General features: G+C 50.7%; 1 protein-coding gene across 1 annotated transcript in view; it reads right to left on the reverse strand.

Annotated features, from left to right (window-relative positions):
- Positions 1 to 6,776: 6,776 nt before the first annotated feature.
- Positions 6,777 to 23,519, reverse strand: part of DENND2A (DENN domain containing 2A) — an 89,873-nt gene continuing 73,130 nt past the window's right edge. The window contains exons 15-20 of the mRNA XM_090287588.1: positions 14,712 to 14,889; positions 13,327 to 13,368; positions 10,219 to 10,336; positions 9,584 to 9,829; positions 7,865 to 7,951; positions 6,777 to 6,976 (exon numbers count right to left, since the gene is read on the reverse strand). Of these exons, the coding sequence (XP_090143714.1) occupies positions 6,945 to 6,976; positions 7,865 to 7,951; positions 9,584 to 9,829; positions 10,219 to 10,336; positions 13,327 to 13,368; positions 14,712 to 14,889 (703 nt within the window). The 3' untranslated portion in view covers positions 6,777 to 6,944. The remainder of the gene's footprint in view (positions 6,977 to 7,864; positions 7,952 to 9,583; positions 9,830 to 10,218; positions 10,337 to 13,326; positions 13,369 to 14,711; positions 14,890 to 23,519) is intronic.

Genomic DNA, 23,519 nt, shown 5'->3' on the forward strand with positions numbered 1-23,519 from the left:
CTCTTTTGAATGAAGTTAAAGACAACTAAGCACTACTAGAGCCATCATACAGAAAAAATGTAACAGATATTTTGGCCAACCCAATAATCTGCACGCAAGACCTGAGGCCGGGGACCCAGTTTCTTCCTTTCCCATATGGGAAACCCCATTTCCCAGGTAACAGTGTGATTCAGGGACGCTCTGAAGCAGCTTCAGAACAAATCATTGTTCTTTCAGGATTAAAAACAAAACCAAGCACCCAGTCCTCCCAACCCTTGGCCCTACAGGTCTTCAAGGGTGGGGGAAGCCTCTCTCTCCCACCGTGGGCCTTGCTCTTCCCTTTCTAATAGGGTGCAAAAGCCCCCAAACGCCCTCTCCCAGCCGCACAGGGGTCAGCATGGGGTTGAACTGGGAAAACGCGTGACCAAGAACTTGGACTTACTCATTCTCATTCAGAAGGATGAGGCTGATTGCCACCTTGGTCTCCTTGTAGGGGACACTGTCTGCTGTGGTAAGATGAGCAGCCGTGTTCTCTGAGGACGTGACCTCAGAAGGGAAGACTGAGTTCCGGGGGTGGCCCGGGGAGGGCGGTTGGCTGGCTTGCCCGGAGCCAAGTTAGAGAAAGGGAGCAGAGAGAGGAAAGACCAGTTTTTAGCAAAGTCCTGTGGGGCCAGCCACACCTTGCAGGGTCCTAAGCCTCCATTTGTCATTTCCACACCTCGGAGGAAGGGCACTAAAGAATGCCTTCGCCATTTTCTGCACTAGTCCTGAAATGGCAAGAAAACACAGTTTAAGCGGAATATATATATAACTGTAGGCTTAGTAGGAAGTACTTTAAGGCTCGCCACTTGTGGAGTGGAAGAAGTTGGCATTTATCCTATAGAAATAGTGGGAATCACCTCGTAAATTACATACATGTCTGGTCACTGTGCTGCACACCTGAAACTAATAGAAAATAATACTGAATATCAACTATAATTGGGAAAAAAAATCTCTATGAAAAGAGCTATATTTCAACAGCATTTAAAAGACCACTTCAGTTTTTAATACTTAATATAGAGTCATATTAAATAAAAGAAAAAGAAATACATGTGTAAATGATGTGTGCCCAATGTTAATATCATTGCACTAGAAATGCGTGGCAACATCCCTGCTGCCCCGGGGCCTGTGGTAACAGATACATAACATAACATGTGTCATGTAAACCGTCTTTAGGATGTGGATTCAGTGGCAATAAGTATATTCACGTTGATGTGCAAACAGCACTGAATTTTGTTTTTATTTTTTATTATTTTATTTCATCCTTTTTCCACTTCTTTTTAAAGATACAATTTTTTTTCTTTTATATTTTATTTATTTTTAGAGAAAGGGGAAGGGAGGGAGAAAAAGAGGGAGAGAAATATCAGTGTGTGGTTGCCTCTCACACGCCCCCAACTGGGCACCTGGCCCCCAATCCAGGCTTGTGCCCTGACAGGAATCGAACTGGCAACCCTTCTGTTCACAGACCAGCATTCGATCCACTGAGCCACACCAGCCAGGGCTCCTTTTTTTTTTAAGACCTATATTTTGACATGGCTAAAAATTGTAGGATGGTGAAGGTCCGGCTCGGTGCAGCATGGCCCTTACCCTGCTTGCCTCCCAGGGGTGGGTGTCCCCGTTTTGCGCTAAGAGGCAGCTTTGGGCTTCATGCTACTTCCTCAGCCCCATCTCCTCACAGAGCAGGGCTTTGCTAGCTTCCAGGGGCCTGTGGTTGCCAGAACTAAGAACATGGGGCTGACGGACCCCATGCTGCTGGGCCAGCCTCGTGGCTGCCCTGGCAAGGGCCCAGGCCTGCTTTGCCCTCTCTGTTCCAGCCCAGAATTTACTTCCTTCCCCGAGACCAGATAACTATGTCAGGGAGGGGAGCAAGCAGCTTCCACCAGAGAACTGAGCTAAACTCCAGGCGCTGGGGCTCTGGGCTCGGTCTGCGGGCCAGGCCCTGCCAGCTGGTCTCTTGGCCTCCTGCCTGGGGCTTGGCCTATCCTGCCACCACCCAGAACCGCACTGGAAAGGCCCTTTCATACCCGTCCAAGGGCCTGGTGAGACACTGAAGGCTGGGTCTGCATGAATCTGGAGCTCTCTGCCAGAGAAACAACTCAGTCCGCATGCCGTCCTTGTCGGTAAGCCAATTAGTCTTATTGTAGAAGGACAATGGGGTTGCGAGGTTTCGTGTCAGGGTTTCACTGTGTGCTCTTAGGATTATGGTTCAGGCGGGGTGGGGTGACGACTGTCAGCTGAGGAGAGGAAGAGGGGCAGGTGAGGAGCCCAGGGTTGATCAAAGGTGAGCTGTTTGCTCTCTGGCTCAGTGCCGGGGAAGCTGGCGCCAGGCCTCCGTGATTGTAGCCAACAAGGTAGAGGTTGGCAGCGGGGCCCCACCCGAGCGCCGGGTGAGGACGAGGTGTGTTCCCTGGACACGTCACACGGAGTGACGTTAATTGGCCTTGACAGGTGCCAGCGGTGAAATGGCCCATCTCACTCGCCATTTGCTTTTACCAACCTTTGGCCAGCCCCTCCCACCCTCCCGAGGCTGGCTCTGAACACAGCTCCTGTCAGCTCGCCATGAAGTCTGAGCTCAGCCTGCCAGACCTGCCCTCCGCTGCGTTTGCCCTGATGGCAATCTCTTCTTAGGAGTTTTGGGGGCTACGCTGTACTGCTTTGGGTTTGCTCTCAAACGTATGCAAGGGAACTAGAGTAATGAGACCTTAAAAACCACAGCAACAACTAAATTCACTGGGCTCGATCGGCTCAAAGGACTGTGGCCTCTCTGCGGCCCCTGGCAAGCTTATACCTGTTTCATTTATGTCTTTATTCTTCAGCTCATTTTAGAAGCCCTTAGTAATGCTGAACTCAGGATGTGCATCCAAAAGCCTAATATCTAAAACTTGGCCCAAACATTACTCTCTATCAATTCAACTGAAGGGAGAGTTTGCATCTAAGAGAGGAAGATCAGTCTAAGACTGAACCCTACAAATGTTTGGAGACATTTAGGGAACTTCCGGCCAATCAAAGGTTCTAGCGCCAGGGAAGTCAAGGTAGATCCCAAGAATCTGCTTTTCAAGCTAGTATCCCAGTTAAATTAGATATAGGTGGTGCCAGTCAGCCCTGAGGAATGTGGGGTGCTCTCTGAGAGGCGCGGCTGGACAGTGACGGAGAGGGCTAGGAGAGAAAGCGGGTGACCTCTGGACACCGTGGGTGGGAATGTAAAATGGTACAGACACTGTGGCAAACAGTTCAATGGTTCCTCAAAAATGTAAATGTAGAAATTACCATATGACCCAGCAATTCGTCTGCTAGGTATATGCCCAAAGAAACTGGAAACAGGTAGTCAGATAAACACGCACATATGCGTTCGTAGGAGCTCTATTCACCACGGCCAAAAGGCGGGAACAGCCTGAATGTCCACAGCCAGATGAACAGATATACAAAGTGTGATATATCTACACCATGAGATACCACTCAGCCATAAAAAGGAATGACGTACTGATAGATGCTCCAACGTGGATGAACCTTGAAACACTATGCTGCCCTGGCCGGAGCAGCTTAGCTGGTTAGAGCATCGTCCCCATATGCCAAGGTTGTGGGTTTGATCCCTGGTCAGGGCACATACAGGAGTCAACCACTGAACGCATAGATAAGTGGAACAACAAATCAATGTCTGTCTCTCTCCCCACTTCCTCTCTCTCTCTCTAAAATCAATAAATAAGAAAAATAAACAAACAAACAAACAAAAAATCACTATGCTGAGTGAAAGAAACCAGGGACAAAAAGGTGACATATTGTGAAATATCCGAAATAGGTAAAGCCTCAGAGATAGCAGAACAGAATGTGGTTGCCAGGGGCTGGAGGGAGGAGGGAGGAGGGCAGCTGCTTGGAGGGCACGAGGTCTCTTTTTGGGGCGATGAAGACATTTTAGTATGTACTAAACGCCACGGAATGGTTCACTTTGAAATTACATGAATCACCCATGGTAAATACAAGGAGAAAAAGGAACGGGGGGTGGGGTGCCAAGGACTGAGGAGTCAGCAGGGTTACCCAGCCCTACCTGGGAAACTGATCCTCTGTGAGACGGGGCGGGGAGGGAGGGAGTCTGTCCTGCATGCCACCCCTCCTGGGGAGCTGTCCGTCCCCGAGACTCTCCAGTGCCCTTTGCTCTGACTTTATTCTCTCCAAGAAACCTTCTGATTGTTAGTGTGGTCTCCGAGGTGGGTGCTTGGTGCTCAGACAATGCATCTGAGATGCTGGGAATGGCTATTGCAAGTCAGGCTGACTCCTTTGGCTTCATGGGGTCTGCATCCATCTCCGATGAGCCTGCTGCCTGCCATGGCAAGTAACACTCAGTCCTGTTGTGTGAATGGTTTCTCTGGTTAGTGAGCACTGAGTCAGAGCCCACTGTGTGCCAGGTATTGGTTTTAGGCTCCGGAAACTCAGCAGTAAACTTGCCAGGACACAGTCACTCATGAAGCTGGCATTTTAATGTTCAGGTAACACAGTGATGCACTCAGCATAGTGATGGGTAAAAAGAAATGCTCACTAAATGGCAGCTGACATCATTAGTCTTTTGAGTAGTAGCAGTGGTAATGCTGCCTCCCCCTCCAGTGCTCTCCCTGTGGCCTGTCTCCAAGACACGTCAACCATGTGGTCCTCACTCCTACCCGTCCCTGTCCACCAGTGCCTCCGATATTCTGTAGCAGTAAAACCCACCCAAGAATCCTGCTCCAGCTGTTTTTCATGACCTTGAGCTTCATTGTGAATTGCGCAGTGATGGACGCTTCTGAACACATACGCGTCCTTCCTGCAAGACATACGCTTCGCATGACCATCCAGACCCTGCCGCCGACGGGGAGCAGGAGTCACAGCTGTACTTTTTCCTCTGGCCTCTCTGACCCGCCCCAGCCTGCTTTCCCACTTTGCAAGTTGTGGGGCATTCGTTAGTGGCCTGAAATGTCCACGGAGTAGGGGGGAGGGACGCGGGGAAGACGGTAGGAGGGGCCTCTGGGTCCCACGGTGTTCGGCTTCCTGAGCTGGGTGCAGGTTACACGGACGTGGTCACCTGGGCAGGCTTGTCAGCCTCTGGGCTCCTGACCTGAGCATTTTCTGTGTGTGTTTTACTTCACGCAAGCATTAAAGTGAAATGGAGCCAAGGTGCTCTTCTCAACGCTCTTTGTGAGGTTAAACACTGGAAATATCCTGCGTGCATGAGAGTAGAGGATTGGTAAAATAACCTGCAATATATCTGTAAATAAAATATGATACAATTCTCAGAAATATTGATAAAATGTATATTTATTCACTTAAAGGTTTAAGTAAACAATATAACATAAAATAAGTTAGAAAAGAAAGTATATTCCAAAATATTAAAAGTGATCATCTCTGGGCAGAATATTGGGTATTAATAAAATTAACTAATCTGAGGAGCTTGTTAGGTACAAATTCCTGAGTCCCCACCCTCAGAGACCCTCACTCAACCTTTCGCCCCAAACCCCAGACCACACACCTACTCAGGTTAATTGTTAGACATAGCTTGGTTCTGACCAGTTTGGGGGCCCTGGGGCCCCGTTGTGAATCTGATGTAAACAATGCATCCTTTCCCCTGAAAAGTACATGGGCACACCAAATCCTGGATGCAGTTTAGAGAGATGGTCTGTGACCCCAGGTAAGAACCCCTGATGTGGAATGAGAAATCAAGGTCTTTTTTTTTTCTTGTTCTTTTTTGCCCTTCGAAGACCCCTTGGTCCCAACTCCCTAACGGCTCAGGACCTCTGCCAGGCAGCACCAGCGGGGCCATTGCGCGATCAGAGGGCATCCCCTTTGTGTGTCTTTGTTGTGACTGCTGGTGCCATCGAGAGGGGCACACAGTGGCGGGTGGGCCGCAGTGGTGGCCCGGAGGCTTCTGCTACCCAGTCTCTTCTTGCCTCCCCACTGGGTCCCTGGCAGGAGGGCAAGCTGCCTGGATGGCTGCACAAGTCTAGTGAAACTGTCCCTCTCTCATGTATACCAATCGCAAAAGTCCCTCCATTTATCCACGTTCCACTTCATTTCTGCTGATGGGGCCCCTACAACAACATGGGGGTGTTTCACACAGTAGGAATGGGAATGGGGTCAAAGGAGTTTTAAGGTGGGCTCTATGATACTTTGTGATCATAAACTTTGGGACCCTAAGAACATTTTATTAACAGACTTCATGATTTCCTCTTCTTGTGTGTACCTCAAAAGTCATTATGGCTCTGGCAGTGGATGCCTTACCGCTTCTAAGAAAAAGAGGCCGTTCAGAAGTCAGGTCCTTGGGGAGTGGGTCGCGTGACAACAATGGCCTTGGCCACTAGGTGGCAGCACTGGCCACTGTGATAGCGCAGCTGGCTGGGCAAGCCCAAGTCCTTGGAGCCCCCATCTGCCTCTTCCACAGAAGGGCCGTCTTGTCCTCACAGGGCTCTGTCCTGGAACCTGTGGGCCCCGCGTCTCTCGGGGTCCCCACAGCCCTCGCCCGAACACCCGCCTCTGTCCCCAGTTCGGCCCAGAGGAGGGCTGCCGGGCAGGATGAGCCAGGGAAAGATGACACAGGGCAGGACAGAGTTTTCTTAGCCCTGGCATTGAAAAAAATAAAAACCCAAACATTTTTATATTATTTAATATCTGATATTAAAAAAAATTAAAAATCCAAAAGCCAACAATCGGAACAATCCATCTGAATGTCGAGGACACGCCTGGTCTCGGGTCCCCGTGCCGGAGCTGTGCTGAAGGAGTGGCACCTGCTGGGCAGCTTTGGGGCCAGGGCCTGGGACAACCCAGCAGTGGCCGGAGTCCACCCTGGCCTTCACCCAGCACACCGGGGACAACCGAGGACCCCATGTTCCCGAAAGGCCACCAGGACTGCGTTTAAAATGTGTGGTTGCTCTAGGAGGAAGTTGTCCTTCGAGTCTGGCTGAGGGTTATTTCTTGTGGAGAAACTTCATTTTATTGCCTAAAAGAAGAAAATGAGAATGTTTCACCAGGCAGACGAAGGAGGCTGAGTGAACCCTGCCCTTTCCACCCCAAGTGCAGTGGGGACAGCCACGGCCGCCCACGCCGGCCCAGAGGGAGCCGCCCCCCGGGGCTCCACCTGGCGCTGCCCCCTGCACGCCTTGTGCTCCCCCCAAGGAAGGGGGATCGTCCTCGGACTTAGGGAGCTTCGAAAGGAAGATGTCAGGGCTGTAGACGCTGCTTCTGAAATGCCGACACAGGCATCTCTGAGTGTGACGGTCCCCGAGGAGCCGAGTGAGGAGCATGCTCCCGCGATGTGGCGGGCAGGCGGTCCCATCCGAGGTGGCATCTGTCCACCCCGGGTGAGGGACAAGCAGGCCCCTTGCAGGTCCTCGTGTGGGCTTTACCGCCTCAGCGCCTCCTCACTGGGCCCGCGCCCGTGTTCCTCTTGTCTGATTTCTCCTTCTCTGCCCTCCCTTTCCCAGCAAGGGCCTAGTTACCAATTCAACTGCAGTCCTTATCATTCCTGTGTTCCCACTTTGCGGGGACGCGGGGAGGCCGGGCCAGCTCTTCACTGCCAGACCCCCTTGTCCGCGTCCGCTCACGGCGCTTCCTGAGCCCAGTGCCCGGAAGACGCGGGAGTGTGGGGGATGGCAGAGAAAGAAGGTGGCAAGCCAGCCCCGAGGCCCAGGGCACCTGGGCGGGGCCTTGGCAGCCTTCGCTGACACCTTGGAGTCAGGTAGAACGGGTTAAAATGCCGTGTTAGCCTGCCCGGCACGGGTCAGAGCGCTCTGCGCTATTTAGGGTCTGGCTCCAGTGGTGGGGGCTGGCCGAGAGCCCCTGGACCGGAGGCTGGTCGGTGGTGGCCACCGAGACCCGCTGGCCTTACCTAGTCCCTTCAGGAACCTGTTGACACCGCTGTGTTCCCCACTGGGGAGTGTCTCCAGGTACTCTTGGGCTCGGACCTCAAACAGACCTGTGGACAAGAGAAACCCCAGCCGTGGGTGTTCCTTCTCTCGGCCCTTCTAAACACATCCGGTTCCCACTGCTACCGAAGAGAGGGCCCCTGCTTCTGAGATGGGCTGCTCCTATAAACATACTCTGAACCATAAGGTTTATTAGAGTTTTTATGACTCTTGCAATTGCTCAACTTTGTAGAATAAACTGTCTTTGGAAAACTGTACAGCCAGCTCCTAAACAAAATCCTATTTTTACTCAACACACACCTTCCAAGTGTCTACACTGTGCCAAGCATGCGGTTTCCAAGATGAACCAGACGGTTCTGGCTCCCAGGAACTCCTGGAGTTTCCCCTTTTCTCGTGCTCTCCCATAAGAGGGACTCTGTCCCTGTGGGGTAGCTTCCTGGGGATCTATTTGTCATCCGTGGACTCGGGAAGGCTGGGCAGGCCACCTCTGAGGGGCCTCCAGCTCTCACCCTGGGGCCTGAGCCTCAGTACTCTGCCTTCATTTCTCTCCAATCTTCGTGGACGGAGGGCTCCTTCCGGGCTGCTTTTAAGCTTTTATGTCTGAACCTCTATCCAGCAGTGACCTGCAAACAGATACTGATGTGCGCCCAGCAGGTCTTGTATTTAAAAGGGCCCTTTCATCGGATGCTGCATGACTCACATGCTCTGATCAGTTTTCGATGGTCTCTGCAGAAGCCACTCACTGTGGCCCGCCTCTGTCTTTACTTTGCAAAGAGCTCTGAGAATGGTTTGCTTCCTTAATTCAGTGCCTGCGATCCCAGCAGCAGAGGACACCGAGGCCTGGGGCCAGCTGCTGCCCCAGGACGGTCCCTGGCCACTGCTTGGCCACTCCCCGGCCACTGCTTGGCCACTCCCCGGTGGTGGGCATCCAGCCGCTGCTCAGGTATGACTCCCCCCTGTGACAGCCTTCACCGACAGTTCTAGTTTGTAGATTCCCAAAAGGGCTTCAATGACGTAAGAGAGAGACGGGAATGACGTCATCCTCTTTTCTCTCTCCCACCTTCATCCCTGGAAGTGTGATGGGGCCCAGCTGACAGGGACAAGGAGAAGCTGGGAGAGAAAAGAACTCCAAGGAGAGGGAGAGTGAGGAGGGGAACGGATGACCCACAAGCCCCCAGGCTGGGGGACGTCACAGCTGTCCTGACTCCCCTGAGCCAGCCCTGCTGGGTGTCAGCCGGTGCCCATGTGGAGCTTAGGGGGTGGGGCCGTCCTCCCCTGTCCCACCCCAGCCACCTCCGGCCTGCGCCATGGTGGAGAAGGGCAGGAAGGGAGGGCAGAAGGGACATGAGGAGGCCCGAGAAAAGGACAGAGGGGCCACAGAGAGAGAAAGGGACGGGTGATCACGAGACTCTCAGCAAGTTGGAAAAAATGGAAGCGGAGAACTTGCCACCAGAGCCTGGGATGCGCTCTGGGAGAGGCGGGAGAAGGGAGGAGAGGGCCCGAGGAGACGGGCGTCAGACAGTTTCTAGCAGCTCAGAGGCGCAAAAATGGACGGTCTCCGCAGGTGGCGGCAGAGCTGCTCTGTCTGTGCCCAGGCCCTGGGGCCATTCTCCCTGCTCACCAGCCACTGGGGGCTGGGCCCCTCCAGCTGCCTTGCCCCACCGTGGCAGACGGCCCCTAACCTTTGGCATCCTGCCGACGCAGCTCCCGCTCCTGGATGAAGCCCCGGAACATCTGGGTCTCCATGAACACCTCCAGGAAGCGGCGGAGGCTCTTGGAGGAGACGGCTTTGCGGAAGGCCTCGCGCTGCAGGGTCCTCTCCTCACGCTCGCCCGCCGTCAGGAACAAGGAGTAATGGCCCACGACCTCCACGAAGAAGCGGACGAAGGCTTCAGACACCACCTCATTCAAGGGGCTGGACTCAGGGCCTGAGCAAAGGTGGGGGGGATGGGCCAGGCAGGTGAGGGTTAGAACCTCTGAGACAAGCTAATTAGTAATACAAGTAACTGAGCTCTGTCGATGGAAATTTGTGATGATCCATAAAAAGGTTAATCCAAAGGTATTCATTTATTTCTTTCCTCCCTTTAAACAGATATTTTAGGGCCAAAATGGGGGAGGTGGGAGAGCTTTTCCCACAGCTCATTGCTACAATGAGACCCAGATGAATGGGCCAAGCACCCAGTTTCTCTCCTTGCATGTCCCTCCTGTTCATTTCCTTACGCAACCCACCGCCCAGGGGAGCCATGGCCTTGTCCACCAGCTCCCTGACTAACGATGGAAGAGGGGGATGTGGTCTGGGAGGCTGCTGAGCAATTACCATGCTTGCCATCGAGGGGCCCTTCATCCGGGTCACAGGCCAGGTCGTTCCTCTGGTCCAGAACGTGTTCCAGGGCTACCTGCAGCTTCCGGGGCAGAATGGAATCCTCATCATCCATCTGTAAAGCAGAAAAAACAGGGAGGCCATTGCCCTCGTGCTTCTGGAGATGGTGGCCGCGTCCCAGCCGGCCGGATGCACCGGGCACCCCGCAGGGCAGGCCTGTGCAGTCTGTTAGTGGAAGGAACCTGACTTAGAGTCAGAGATCAGAGGCTTGAATCTCAGTTCCACTTTTTACGAACTGTGTGAGCCTCAGTTTTCCCTTTGTACCTCATCACGAGGATTAAATGCAGTAGGTAAGATCGATGAAATTGAGGACACAAATAAATGAAAAGGTATCCTGTGTTCATGGACAGGAAGAATTTATGTTGTTAAAATGTTCATGCTGCCTAAAGTGAGCTACAGAGTCAATGCAATGGCTATCAAAATTCCAATGGCATTTTTCACAGAAATAGAAAAAGCAATCCTAAAATTCATATGGATCCACAAGAGACCTTAAACAGACAAAGCAATCCTGAGAAAGAAGAACGAAGCTGGTGGCATCAGAAGTCCTGATTCCAAACTTAATTACAAGAGAAAGTCATCAAAACAGTATGGTACTGGCATAAAAACAGATACATAAACCAGGGAAACAGAATCAATAGTCCAGAAATAAATCTACACATATCTGGTCAGCTAATAGTTCACAAGGGAGCCAAGAATACTCAATGGCAAAATCACAGTCTCTTTAATAAATGGCACAGGGGAAACTGGATAGTCACATGTAAAGGAATGAAGTTGGACCCCCATCTTACACCACTCACAAAACTGAACTCAAAATGCATGAGGGCTTAAATGTAAGACCAGAAACTATAAAACTGCTAGAAGAAAACATAGGGAAAAAGCTCCCGGACATTGGTCTTGACAAGGACTTTTAAAAACTTGCGTTTTTCCAGAGAAGACATCTGAGTGGCCAAGAGGTACATGAAAAGATGCTCAGCATCACTAACCATCAGGGAAGTGCTAATCAATACCACAATGACATATCACTTCACACCTGTCAGAATAGCTACCATCAACAAGACAAGAGATAATAAGCGTTGGTGGGAATGTAAATTGGTGTAGCTTGTGAGAAAATAGTATGCAGGTTCCTCAAAAAATTAAGAATAGGACTATCATAGGATCTAGGAATCCCTCCTCTGGGTACTTATCCAAAGGAAATGAAATCACTGTCTTAAAGAGATAGCTGCCCCCTGTGTTCATTGCAGCATTATTCACAGTAGCCAAGACATGGAAGCAACCTGCATGTCCATTGATGGATGAGTGGATATAGAAAAGGTCACAGACACAGACACACATGCACGCACACACAGGGGAATATTATTTAGCCGTAAAAAAGAAAATCCTACCTTTGTGTCAACATGGATGAAGCTGGAGGGCTTTATGCTAAGAGAAATAAATCAGATAAAGACAGACAAATACTGCATGCTCTCACTCACATTTGGAATCTACAAAAGCCCAACTCACGAGAAACAGAGCGGGATGGTGATGGCTAGAGGCTGGGACTGTGGGACACGCTGGTCAAAAGGCACAAACTTCCGGCTCTAAGGTGAGTAAATTCTGGGGATCTAATGTACAGTGTGGTGACTGAAGTCAACAACACTGTACTACACCCTTGGAAATTATTGAGAGAGTAGCTCTTAAACGTTAACAGCACACACATGAAAAAGGTAGTTATGTGAGGCAAAGGCCGTGTTAACTCAACCTGTTGTGGTAATCACTGCCCAACAGACACATGTATCAATCTGTCACGGTGTGCACTTGAAGCTTACGTATATTTTTGTTTTGTTTTTAAGGTTATGTATGTTATATGTCAATAACATCTCAATAAAGCTGGGGAACAATATCAAATGCTATACAATGGCCTTGTGAAAGTGCTTGGAACTTAGTGGCTACTCAAGAAATGTTTCCCACTGCCCCTCCCCCAAAGGGTGGCTCATGCTGACCAGGGTTCTCTGGCCTGTGGACCAAAGCTGGCTTTCTGATCTGGGCCTCAGCGCAGGAGAGCCTCGGGGAAGGGCCTACCTGGGGGGGTCACTGGGAAATGAAAGTGAGCGGAACTAATGATAAAAAATGGCATTAACATGACAGAACTTCCCAACCTTGCGGCAACTCCAAGTTTAAAGGCCATCCAGTAGAATGCCCTAAAGCCTTTCTGTAATGCTTTGCAAGATCTGGTAGGAGTCTGACCTCTGGCAAATGATAATGAGAAAATAATAATGTATTACTTTCTCTAATAATGAAGGTAGTTTATAATCATTATGGAAAATACATGAAAGTTTGGAAACAATTTAACATCACTCATAATCTGTCTCCCTTTCAGTCACCCACAACCAGCATCAATGTTTTGGTGAGTTTTCCTTTCCAACTTTTTTAGAGGTATGTATTTTATACACACACTCACACACACACACACACACATATATATTCACTCGATCTTTTTCTCTCCTTTTTTAGAAAATAAGGTGAGCAAAACATGTTTATAGTTTTGCATCCCGATTTTTCCCATTTAATATTATATCCTAAATGTTCTCAAATATATTTTTTAAAGATTTCTTCCATTTTTTAGAGAGAGGGGAAGGGAGAGAGAAAGTGAGGAAGAGAAACATCAATTGGTTGCCTCTCCCATGCCCCTAACCGGGAACCTGACCTGCAACCCAGGCATGTGCTCTGACCAGGAATCGAATTGGCAAAGTTTTGGTTCACAGACCAGTGGTCAACCCACCGAGCCACACTAGCCAGGGCTCAAATGTTCTTTACAAGCATGTTGAAAAAAAAGACAAGAGTCTATAGTTAGAACCTATACAAAGATTCTCATCGTTAGCAAACTATTTGCCGAACCCATCCTCTTCGGCCTCAGTCGAGCCCCGGCCGGGGATCACCCAGCCCCACCAGCCTGTGTGCAACCCCAGACCCACCGAGGAGCCTTCCCAGAGCCGGAAAGCTGAGCCCCAGACACCGAGGAGGTAAGAGCAGAGGGCGCAGCGAGTCCACGCTGGCCTCCTCACTCACCTGTCTGAGGAAGCGACTGTTGACGAGGTCGACCACAAGAACCTGCAAGGCGAGGAGAGGGGACTGTTCCTGTCACCAGCTTCTGGGATATACCCGTGGGCTCTTAGCCCTCTTCCTTCTGGACACCCAGAGAGGCTGGGGGCGGGGGTTGGGGGGGAGTGGGCTCTTTGTGGTTTCCTGGTGTTGCCACTGTAGCCACAAGCGACGAAGAGGGCAGCGGGGGCCGGGGCTGTCCTGAATCGCATGCTTTCAGCACTGACGCCGCAGGCTGGAACATACGTGTGCCACAGCTGGACGCCCTGCCCGGTTCCCGACGGGGTGGGGCAGAGCCTCTCAGCCGGCTTTTTCAGTGCATGGGTTTACTGGGGTGGGCCAAAGGGGCTAGAGGCCCCCACTTGTTCCTCCTCCACTTGACTCTGCCTCTCTGCACCCAGGGGCTCTCTCTCCTTCCTCCCAGATGCCCACCTGGCCCTGTCATTTCTCTTTCTGGGAGAGGAGGGGGGCCACCTGGAGAGTAACGGCAGCTGCCGGTGCCGTGCGTCCCTAGTCGAGGCTTTGGGATACAGCGCCGTCCCCTCCCAGGGCCAAGACCAGGTGGCACAGTGCTTTGCCTGTAGGACTCTGAGAGGGAGACCTTCCCTTGGCCCCAGCAGAGGCCCCTGGCTGGGAGGGAGGAAGAGCAGGGGCCCGGACGGCCACCAGGCTTCCACAAAGAGCTGACACATGGGCTCTAACACATCCCAGGGCCCCTTCCCAGGAGTGGAGGACCTTCCTTCTTCCTTCCCGAACACCCTCTGGGATTGAACTGAGCCATGTTAGGGATCACGGCTCACAAACCTGCCCTCAAAGACCTCAGCCTGCTGGTTAATATTAATGAGATTTGAGGACTACCCGGGCAATTAGAGGAGCCACATCTGGGGACCCAGGTTGAATTTCAGGGCCAGGTGTCCCCCCGGGTGTGCAGAAGTGGATGGCATCACTTAAGTCTGGGTGGCTTCCTCTCTGACTGCGGGAAGTGCTCAGCACAGGGGACAGGGGCTCTTTCCAGGAAGGGGCGGGGACTAAATTAGCACAGAGATGCCAAGAAGAGCTTTTCCCACCTGGATGCAAACCTGAAAACCTGGAACCCGATCATTAAATGCATTTTGGTGGCTGCCTTTATAGTGATATGAAAAAGGACCCATTTGCAGACTTGGCGGGGCGCTATCTCATAGACAAAGCTGGGGTCCCCACGCTCCCCTGACACTGTTTATTATAGTCTTAGCCAGGACGTCCCCTCTGCCCCCCATGGGAAGGGAGCAGGGACCTCCCCTAGGCAGCACCTGCCCTCTGTCCTCTGCCCCCGGACCCCCACGGGAAGGGAACGGGACCTCCAAGGAGCTCACCTCTTCCAGGGGCAGCTCCCTGAGCAGCGGCAGCGAGCTGGTGAGCAGCCCGACGAGGAAGGGTGTCGGTGAGCACACGATGTCCACCATGGCAGGCGGCAGCACGGGGATGTAGGTGTGCTGCCAGGTGAAGGGGTAGGTGATGGCCACCAGCGCGTGGCAGCACTTGGACAGCGTGCTGCAGCGGGGAGAGAAGGGGACGAGGGCCGCTCACGGGGGGGCCGGAGAGAAATGCTTGCCCGCCATCCCAAAGGCATGTTGGGGACAGAAGGCGTCACGCACGTGTTGGGTGTGCCATGTAACAGAGCCCTGACACGGGTTATTCCAGGCACACGCGGACTCCGTGAGACTTTGAGACAAGCTTAATGCCCTGGCTAATTTTCCCAAGCGGCCTGCATACATGAGGGCCTCTCTCTTGTATGGTGTAGATGCAATCATTCACTGCCACCCCAGTCCCCACACCCTCCTTCCAAACCACACCCAGAGTGACTAAGGCCTGTCTTCTCATGGATGTATTGAAGGTGAGTTATATTATTTTTTCAAAAAATATTTAATTTATTTATTTGTAGAGAGAGGGTGAGGGAGAAAAAGAGGGAGAGAAACATTGACGTGTGAGAGACATGGATTAATTGCCTCTTGTACAGCCCCAGCTGGGGACCTGGCCTGCAACCAAGGTATGTGCCCTGACCGGGAATCGAACCGGTGACCTTTCACTTCAGGGCCGAAGATGCGTTATATTCTAACAGGAGCCTTTTCTTTGTTCTCACGCACACATTCTCGCAGCCAAGCTGTACACCTCGCTGCAGTCAAGGAAAACCGGGAACTCCCAGCGTACTCACAGGGCAGCGGTCAACTGCAGGCGACTGTTCTGTGAAAGCGAAACTCTAGGGCCAGCAGCCCCCGGCCCAGGGTTCTAAACTTCAAGAAATAACGGGAGCCTCTCCGTCTCCCGCTCTCTTTCTAAAATGCTTATGTTACATCTGTATTTTCTGAGAATTGCTTCTTTTTCTTTCTCAATTACAGGGAGTCTCTCTGAAAGAATAATGACCCTATTGTAGCGTTTTGTTGGCAAGCGCCGGGCCTTATTAATCACTCTCCACACTGCTCTGCCCAGGGCCTGGGCTGGGTTCCTGCTCAGTTTACTCAGTGAATGGGGGGATTATTCGGGATTATCGCCTGGAAGGTCGATCCTACTGTGGCAGGACAGTGAGGACGGGCGGCCAGCCTCCCAAGGTGAGTGACAGCCGACTTTCTCGTCTTCCTGGCAGTCATTCCCTGTTGCCGGTGAGCCTGCTTCCGGCAGCCCTCTCTCCTCTCACTCTCGGGTGCTGCTTCTAGGAGCCGTGAGAAGTATGTGGAGCATGGGAGTGAGTAACAGCCAGGGTCCGGCGGGGTCTCCTGTGCGTGGGCCGTGTCCTCCGAGGGCGCAGGCCCTGGAGCCAGCGTTCCACCTGCTGGGCCGCCTGTCGGCCTTTGCCTGGCTTCTCAGCTGTGCTTTGCTCGGTTGAAGCCGGAGGAAGCTGAACTCTGGGTACGTGGCTGCTCCTGGACTGGGTCCCCACGAGGCCAGGCAGCTATATTCTCCTTGTCATCAAACCTTCCTGAGCCCACTAAAAAAAAAATCACGCGGTGCTGGCTTACTTAAGAAGAACAGAGGTGACTAAAACATGCTGGCTAGTGAGTGAAATCAGCCAGACAGGAAAAGACAAATGTGAGATCCCATGTACACGGAGGGACTCAGGGTAGAGACGGGAAGTAGAAGAGGGGTCACGCGGGGCAGGGGAAGGGAGAATGCGGTTGATGGGTCCAGAGTTTCAGATTGAGATGAAGAAAAGGCCCTAGAAATGGACATTCGTGGTGGCTGCAGAGATTGTGAATGTACTTAATGCCACTGAATTGTATGCTTAAAAATGATTAATGTGCACAATAACTCTCGGCCTTCTGGTCAAGATGGAGGCCTAGACTGACAGGCTCCGTCTCCCTCCACAATTAAGAAGGAATACAACTACCGCAAAACCAGGAATAACCAGAAGTTTCAGAAAATAAATGGAAGTCCAACGTATGAAGTTATAAAGAAGTGGCGCTCGTCCAGATGGGTAGGAGGGGTGAAGCCTGGGGAGGAGAGGTCAAGCTGTGCTGGCAGCAGCAGCAGCAGCAGCAGCGATGGCGGCGGGACAGCGGTAAGCACAGACACCTGTATTTAAGGGGAGGTGAGAAGCACCTGGGGAGCACCCCTGGCTGCAGACCAGTGCCGTCAGCTTGCGATTCCAATGCTGGGGAAGGCAGACCCCCATTGCCTCAGACTGTGAGGGCCAGAGGGCGTGGGGAAGTAGGAGGAGGCTCCTAGTCTCTCAGCAGAGAGTGAACGGCAGGAATCCATCTTGGACCCCCACCCCCACAGAAAACGCCACAGCGTGGTGAGAAGGGTCGCCTGGTTGTGACGAGTGCATGGGGCTCCACCCCCTAAAGCGTAGGAGGTGTGACAGCCCAGCCCAGGAAGCAAAGGTAAACACAAAACTGTCAGGATGGCACAGGTCATGATAGAGATCCCAGTGATGCAGCTGACCAGACAGCAAATATCTAATCTAATGGACCAGCAGATAGGAAATCTTTCTGAGGCTCAGTTCAGAGCTTTGGTTATAAAAATGCTTACAGACCTAACAGTAGATCTTAAACAAGATGGGGAAGGAATGAAGGCTAGTCCTCCTGAAGTGAACAAAAACACATATGAAACTAGTGGTGAGGGAAAGAAAACCAGGGATCAAATCAACAAATCGGAACATAGGGAAGGAACAAACAGTCAACCAGTGCAGAAAGAGGAAATGAGAAGTGAGGAAAACGAGGAGAGGCTCAGAAACCTATGGGAAAGCTATAAGTGGGCCAACATCCGAATCATAAGGTGGCCAGAAGGTGAAGAAGAACTAGAAATTGAAAAATTATGTGAAAAAATAATGAAGCAGAACTTCCCAAACTTGGGGAAGGAAATAGACTTACAGGTCCAGGAAGCACAGAGAGTTCCAAAAAAACTGGACACCAGGGAGAACCACACCAAGACACATTATAATCAAAATGTCAAAAATTAAGGACAAAGAGAGAAGCTTAAAAGCAGCAAGAGAGAAGAAGAGAATTCTGTACAAAGGGGTCCCAATGAGACTCTCAGCTGATTTCTCAAAAGAAACTCTGCAGGCAAGAAGGGACTGGCAAGAAATATTCAAAGTAATGAAAAGCAAAAAACCTACAACGATGATTAATCTCTCCAGCAAAGCTGTCATTCAGAATAGAAGGGCAGAGAAAGTGCTTCCAGGACAAAGTAAAACTGAAGGAGTTCATCAGATCCGAACCACTGTTATATGAAATGTTAAAGGGACTTGTTTAGGAGAAAGAGGATCAAAACTATGAATGTTAAAATGAAAACTCTATCACAACAACCAACAACAGAAGCCAGGGAACTGAAACAAAAGCAAACTAAGTAGGCAACGAGAGTGGGAAAAGAATTATTGGTATGGGAAACATTGGGGGGATTCAGTAGGGAGGGGAAGGGGGGAAGGGAGGGAGACGGTGCAGGAATTAGGAAGCATAGTAGGAGGGAGTGGAGTAGACAGAAAGATGTTGAGAAGAACTATATGCACAACCAATGGGCATGGACTAAGGGGGGGGGGACGATTGGAGGGAGGGGGGCTCACTGGGTGGAGGGGAACAAAGGGAAAAGAAATTGGGACAACTCTAACAGCATAATCAATAAAGCATATTTAAAAAATGATTGATGTGGTAAATTTTATGTTATGCGTAAAAAATATTCACTAAGCTTCCATGCGAGTTCCTCTGAATCGAGCAACCCCCACACCCCCAAAACATCCTCAAACATGCATTAGCCCTCTACTTCATCCCATCCACATTGGGGGTTCCTAACGCCAATAAGGGTAACGTGGAATCTGTTTATTTACTGGTGTGAGTCTCCTAACTGTCCCCTACCTTTGCAAATAATCATTTTCATGATACTCCCTGGAGTCGGGAAATACTGCGGAGTAGCACAGCATCCAGATGTTTCAATGATATTTAGCCCTTGTCTTTTCTTTTAAATAATCAGCCCCTAAATTAGAAAGATGCTACCCCAATATTTCGTTCTTATCACTACAACACCTTCTTTATTAAAGCTGAGTAGAGAGTGAGACAGAAAATCTAATTAGGACTTCTATCAAGGAGAGTAACATCAACAACTCAGCCACCAGCTCACGGTGAAATGACTCCTGTCCTTCAAAGATAATCTCTCCAAGCTGAAACACTTTCTCCCCCGAAGGCACCACTTTCTCCCAGATAGTCAAGAATATTACTACTTCTAGTAAATCGCTTAGCATTCGTGTTTAGGTTCCTTGATGTATAGATAACTGGATGTGTAGCATCTACTTTGTTTTCTGATTTTAGAGCTTATCTGTGTTCAGGGGCGGCCAGTGGACAAAGCTCACCTGCTCATGCACTGCAGTTGTGGGGCCCCGGCTTAGAAAACAAGGAGTTAAAATGTAAATGAGAAAAGAAATATAAATGAGAAGAGGAGTGTCCAGAGCAGGCTTTTTCAGACTAGACTTTACAGCCCATTTTAGAGAGTCCCGAAATACTTTTAGTGGGTTATAATTAGCACTACAAACAACAACAAAAAGAACAGAATAAAAATAAGAGAGGTCCCTGCATTTCTTTCCATTGTACACGACAGCCTGAGTCCCTGTGCGCTGCACGTGCCGAGTCGGAATGTAAACTGTATTCCACTCTGTAGACCAGACCGCAGTAGCCAGTGATGTGCACCAGTGAACTGAGGGTGGAGAAAGGTGGAGAGCGAAGGCTGAGTTGGAACTTTGATATGTTACATGTTTTACCGGGATGTTGGCTTTCATTTCTAAGGGACTAGGGGGAGTCCCTTAAAAGACCTCTAGAAAGAATTCCCTGAATGAAGAAGTGTTTTGTATTAAACCCATCTCTTTTTAGAGCATGTATGTTATAAGTTCCTGAATATTGCTTGGAGAAAGAAGTGGATCATGTGACAGTCTAGGGAGTAGACGCTGTCACCTGTGGTCCCGGTCACCAGTCTTTGAAACTCTCACCTGAGTCAACTCACTGAGAGAATAAAAAGGCAGAACTCATGGCTGTGTCCTTTTGCATTTCAGAGTTGTGGCTTAAGACCTATCGATTCCAGGGAAGGCAGAGAACCACAGAATGTTTGGCCTAGGAGCAATCTCAGAGACTGAGGTCACCTTCCTTGAATTTTATAGCTAAAGAAGCTGAGGCTAAGCCAGGGCCCAGTCCCCTTGGAATTCAGGTGGGGGCAGGGCAGGAGAAGAACCCTGCAAGGCAGGAGCAAGTGAAAGAGATGCAGAAAGAAGGACGGAGCCAGAAGAGGCACTGCCAGAGCCTTTGAGTTTTCCTCAATCACCACAATAGAACAATAAAGCTGCTTGACTTTTTTCCCAAAGAAAAGGCCGCATGCCCTTTTGCTTTCTTGGGGCCTCCTCCCTAGAAGGAGAAAGTATAATTGGACACTCCCTTTTCTCTGCTGCGACAGGACAGCACGTGGGGGGGGGGTTGTCTCCCGGTTGAAGCCCTACGCTGCCCTGCTGTGCTGGGAGGCCTCCAGAGGGCAGGAGGCGCCTAGAGGGTGGGGGACCCCCGGACAGCAGCGGGGAGGCCCCCAGGGGGCGGCAGGGAGCCTCTGGTTCCGCTGCAGTGAGTATGAACCAACGGGATGACAAAGACAGCTGGAACTAGTTTTTTTTAAAAAACGGTAAGCAATGCCAGTGCCATAGGGTGGATAAATACACGCTATGGAAAGAAAGATAAAACTCATTCCAGTCACTGCAATGCAGGGAGCTAAAGGACAACTGTATTCAACTGTAACAGGGACAAATAACGACAATTGAACTGGGTGGCCTGCCAGCCAGGTAGGCGGGTGTTGCCACTGTTGACTATTTGCCCTGACAAGTGGCTCTGGTTGGTTTGTTTTCTGAAGGAGGCCGAGCCTGCTGCGGCTGGATGCAAGTGTCTGCACACCCGGCTGTCACGAACCCCTTGCCGGCCTGCGCACACGGAGCCCAGGGGGCCAGGACGTGACAGGTGGGCCGGACCGAGGAGCGGCCCGTGCCCCTTGCTCTCCAGTCCACATTACTAGTCTTTAAAAAAGGCCTCTTGGAACACTAGAAGGAAAGGTCAAATTCTGCAGATAATCAGTTGGCGGCAGCCTCTCCCCAAAAATAAGTGGTAGAGGAGAAAAGAGGGGCTATTTTAAGTGCAGCTAAAGTGTTTTTCTCAATCCCTGCTGCAAATACTAATGAATTTTATTCCCCGACTTATGAAAGCTGGAGGAGCCTTCCCTGGGGGTGGGCGGAGACCACTGCTAGGACTGGCGGTTTCCTAGGAATGTGCGAAGTCTCTGGTCTTAGGGATGCTCAGGGTGACTGTCTGTGCATGCCTGCTGCACAGCCTCACGGAGCATCTGCTGGCTGGAGGGCAGGTGGGGTTGTTGAAAAAGGGCCCGGGAAGAGAGCTGGGCAGCTGGCTCGCATTACAGTGGGGGTGGAGGGAAGGAACACCAGCCACGAAGCTGTGATCAATTTGTCCAGAAGTGGGGGAGGGAGATGAGATGCTCCAGTGGGAGTCTGGCTGGGACACAGGGTTCAAAGCCGGGCACAGGTGAGAAGGATCGGGTCCCAGAATGCTTTGCTGTTTGGTGGTGGTTCCTGAGGACTGAAGGAGGGCAAAGACATCAGGATGCACTTGGTGTGCTAGAGTTCCCCTGTATAAGACGCTTCCATTCTGTGCTACTCCGTCCCTGTGCCACATATGTGGGGTTGCTAAGCTCACAGCCTTCCAACTCACCTAGGAACCAGTAAGAATCGCGCACAGAGCCTCGTCTCAGGTGCCACCACAAGAGTAACTGACGAGGTTCCTGAGGTAGACAGACACCCCAGGAATTTGAAGGATGCTCCCATCAGCATCCTTTAGCCTCCCAAGCAAAGCATCTTTTCTGCTAATGCATCGTTCCCAGGAACAGGAGTGACAGGTAGACTGTGGTCTGGCCTGGTGCCTGGTGAGATCTAATGGGAGGTGGGTGTCACCATGCAGTGGCTGCCATATTGCCATTCCTGTACTTTCAAACCCTGAAGTAATGTGTCACCGAGTTTAAAAAGAACATAGACTGGATCGCAAGAAGACTGTGTGATTTCAGGTAAAGCCCTCAACTTTTCCAGTCCTCAGATTTCTCTTCCGTAAAATAAGGAAAGTGGACTAGATCATTTCCAATATCCATCCAGCTTTAATGTCCATAAACCACGAATCTAAGAGAAAGCCAGGAGGAGAAAATAGCTGAAATTGGAAAGAAGCAAGGCTTGTCCTCGGAAGGTCCTTCTAGGGCTCGTTAGCAAAGACAGGACCAAAGAGCAACGGAGCTGCCGCAGTAACCCCCACAAGATTACAGCACAGAGCCAGAGCTGCCTGGGAGGCCCCTGACTCAGAGGGAACCAGATTAAGTGTCCAGCCCAAGACCAGAGCGGAAGACAATAATCTGTGGCTACGCTATTCTCTACCCATTGCCCCAAATGTTACCTTCTTGGTGTTCATGGCCAAAAACAGGTAGTTAACACTTAATGTTCAATCAGACGGATGCTATTGTGTTATTACAATTGCACTTATGTAGGACTTCTGCGAATTACATGTGCAGCGGCTGGTAAAAATAGGCTGACGGTTGTCCGTATGGGAAAAGGCATGCGGGCTATCGTGACGAGAGCTTTCTTAGCTGCGTTTCGCACTCACAACGGTAACCTGACTTTGCCCACCCCTGTGTGTATGTCAGACTGTCAGCCTCCGAGGCCCTCTGAAGTGGTGTTTTGGATGCCAGACCACCAAGGTGGCAGCTCCTCACACTTTCAGGTGGGCCTTGAGCAAACTCACCTGCCTGGGAGGGGGTGGGCTCACCCACGGAACTTCTTTCTGAGACAGCAAACATTACTGGGTGCAGCTGACTCTAGACAGGACACGGGACCCCATGTGAGCTTACAGAAACTGATGAAAAATGAATTGAAACAGCTACATGCGCACTTATCTGGGTAGTTACCCACATGTTCAAGGCAAGGTTCCAACTCCGGGGTTGTCAAGATTTGACACAGACTTATCACTAGCGAGCAGTCTGTCATTCAGCTTCCAGCGTGACTGCACTATAAGAAAGTCAATTCCTTGAATATGAAAAATTCTGTCGCAGCTCTGTCTGTCTGTCTGTCTGTCTTTCTCTCTCTCTGGAGCACCGCCTTTCCCTTGCACCCCCCTCGTCTCCCCCCACCGGCACGTTACCTTTACCCTTCAAGGTCCTCCTCAGCTCCAAGGGCCCCTCTTCTGCTTCTGTAACCTGTTTCCTGAGCCCACGCAGTCCGGCTGGCTCACTTCTCCTACCTCTGTGACTTTCTAAATAAACTTTCACTTGTATTAAAACAACAACAACAACAAAAAACCGAAAAACCTCTCTCCCATCTAAAACTTTTGTACAAATTTGTTCATGTGCAGCTATGACTTTATTCTTCGGCCTTGTCTATAGATGTAGCTGGAACTTTGGGAAGGGAAGTTAATAAACTAACAAACAAAGTGTTTCTCATCAGGGAAATGAAGAAAGGGGTATCGGGAAATATTTATTTGGGTTGTTATGACAACAGAACCAGCCATCAAGACAACATCCTTTCTTCTCCCTCTGTCAGATTTTGGCCTGACAGAGCTTAAGAGACACTCAATGTCCATCCTCAAGATGAAACAGCAAAAATGGCCGTCTGAATTTGACAG

The sequence above is a fragment of the Furipterus horrens genome, unplaced genomic scaffold (assembly GCF_987537825.1).
Source record: "Furipterus horrens unplaced genomic scaffold, mFurHor1.1.pri manual_scaffold_9, whole genome shotgun sequence".
In the NCBI taxonomy this organism is placed as follows: domain Eukaryota; kingdom Metazoa; phylum Chordata; class Mammalia; order Chiroptera; family Furipteridae; genus Furipterus; species Furipterus horrens.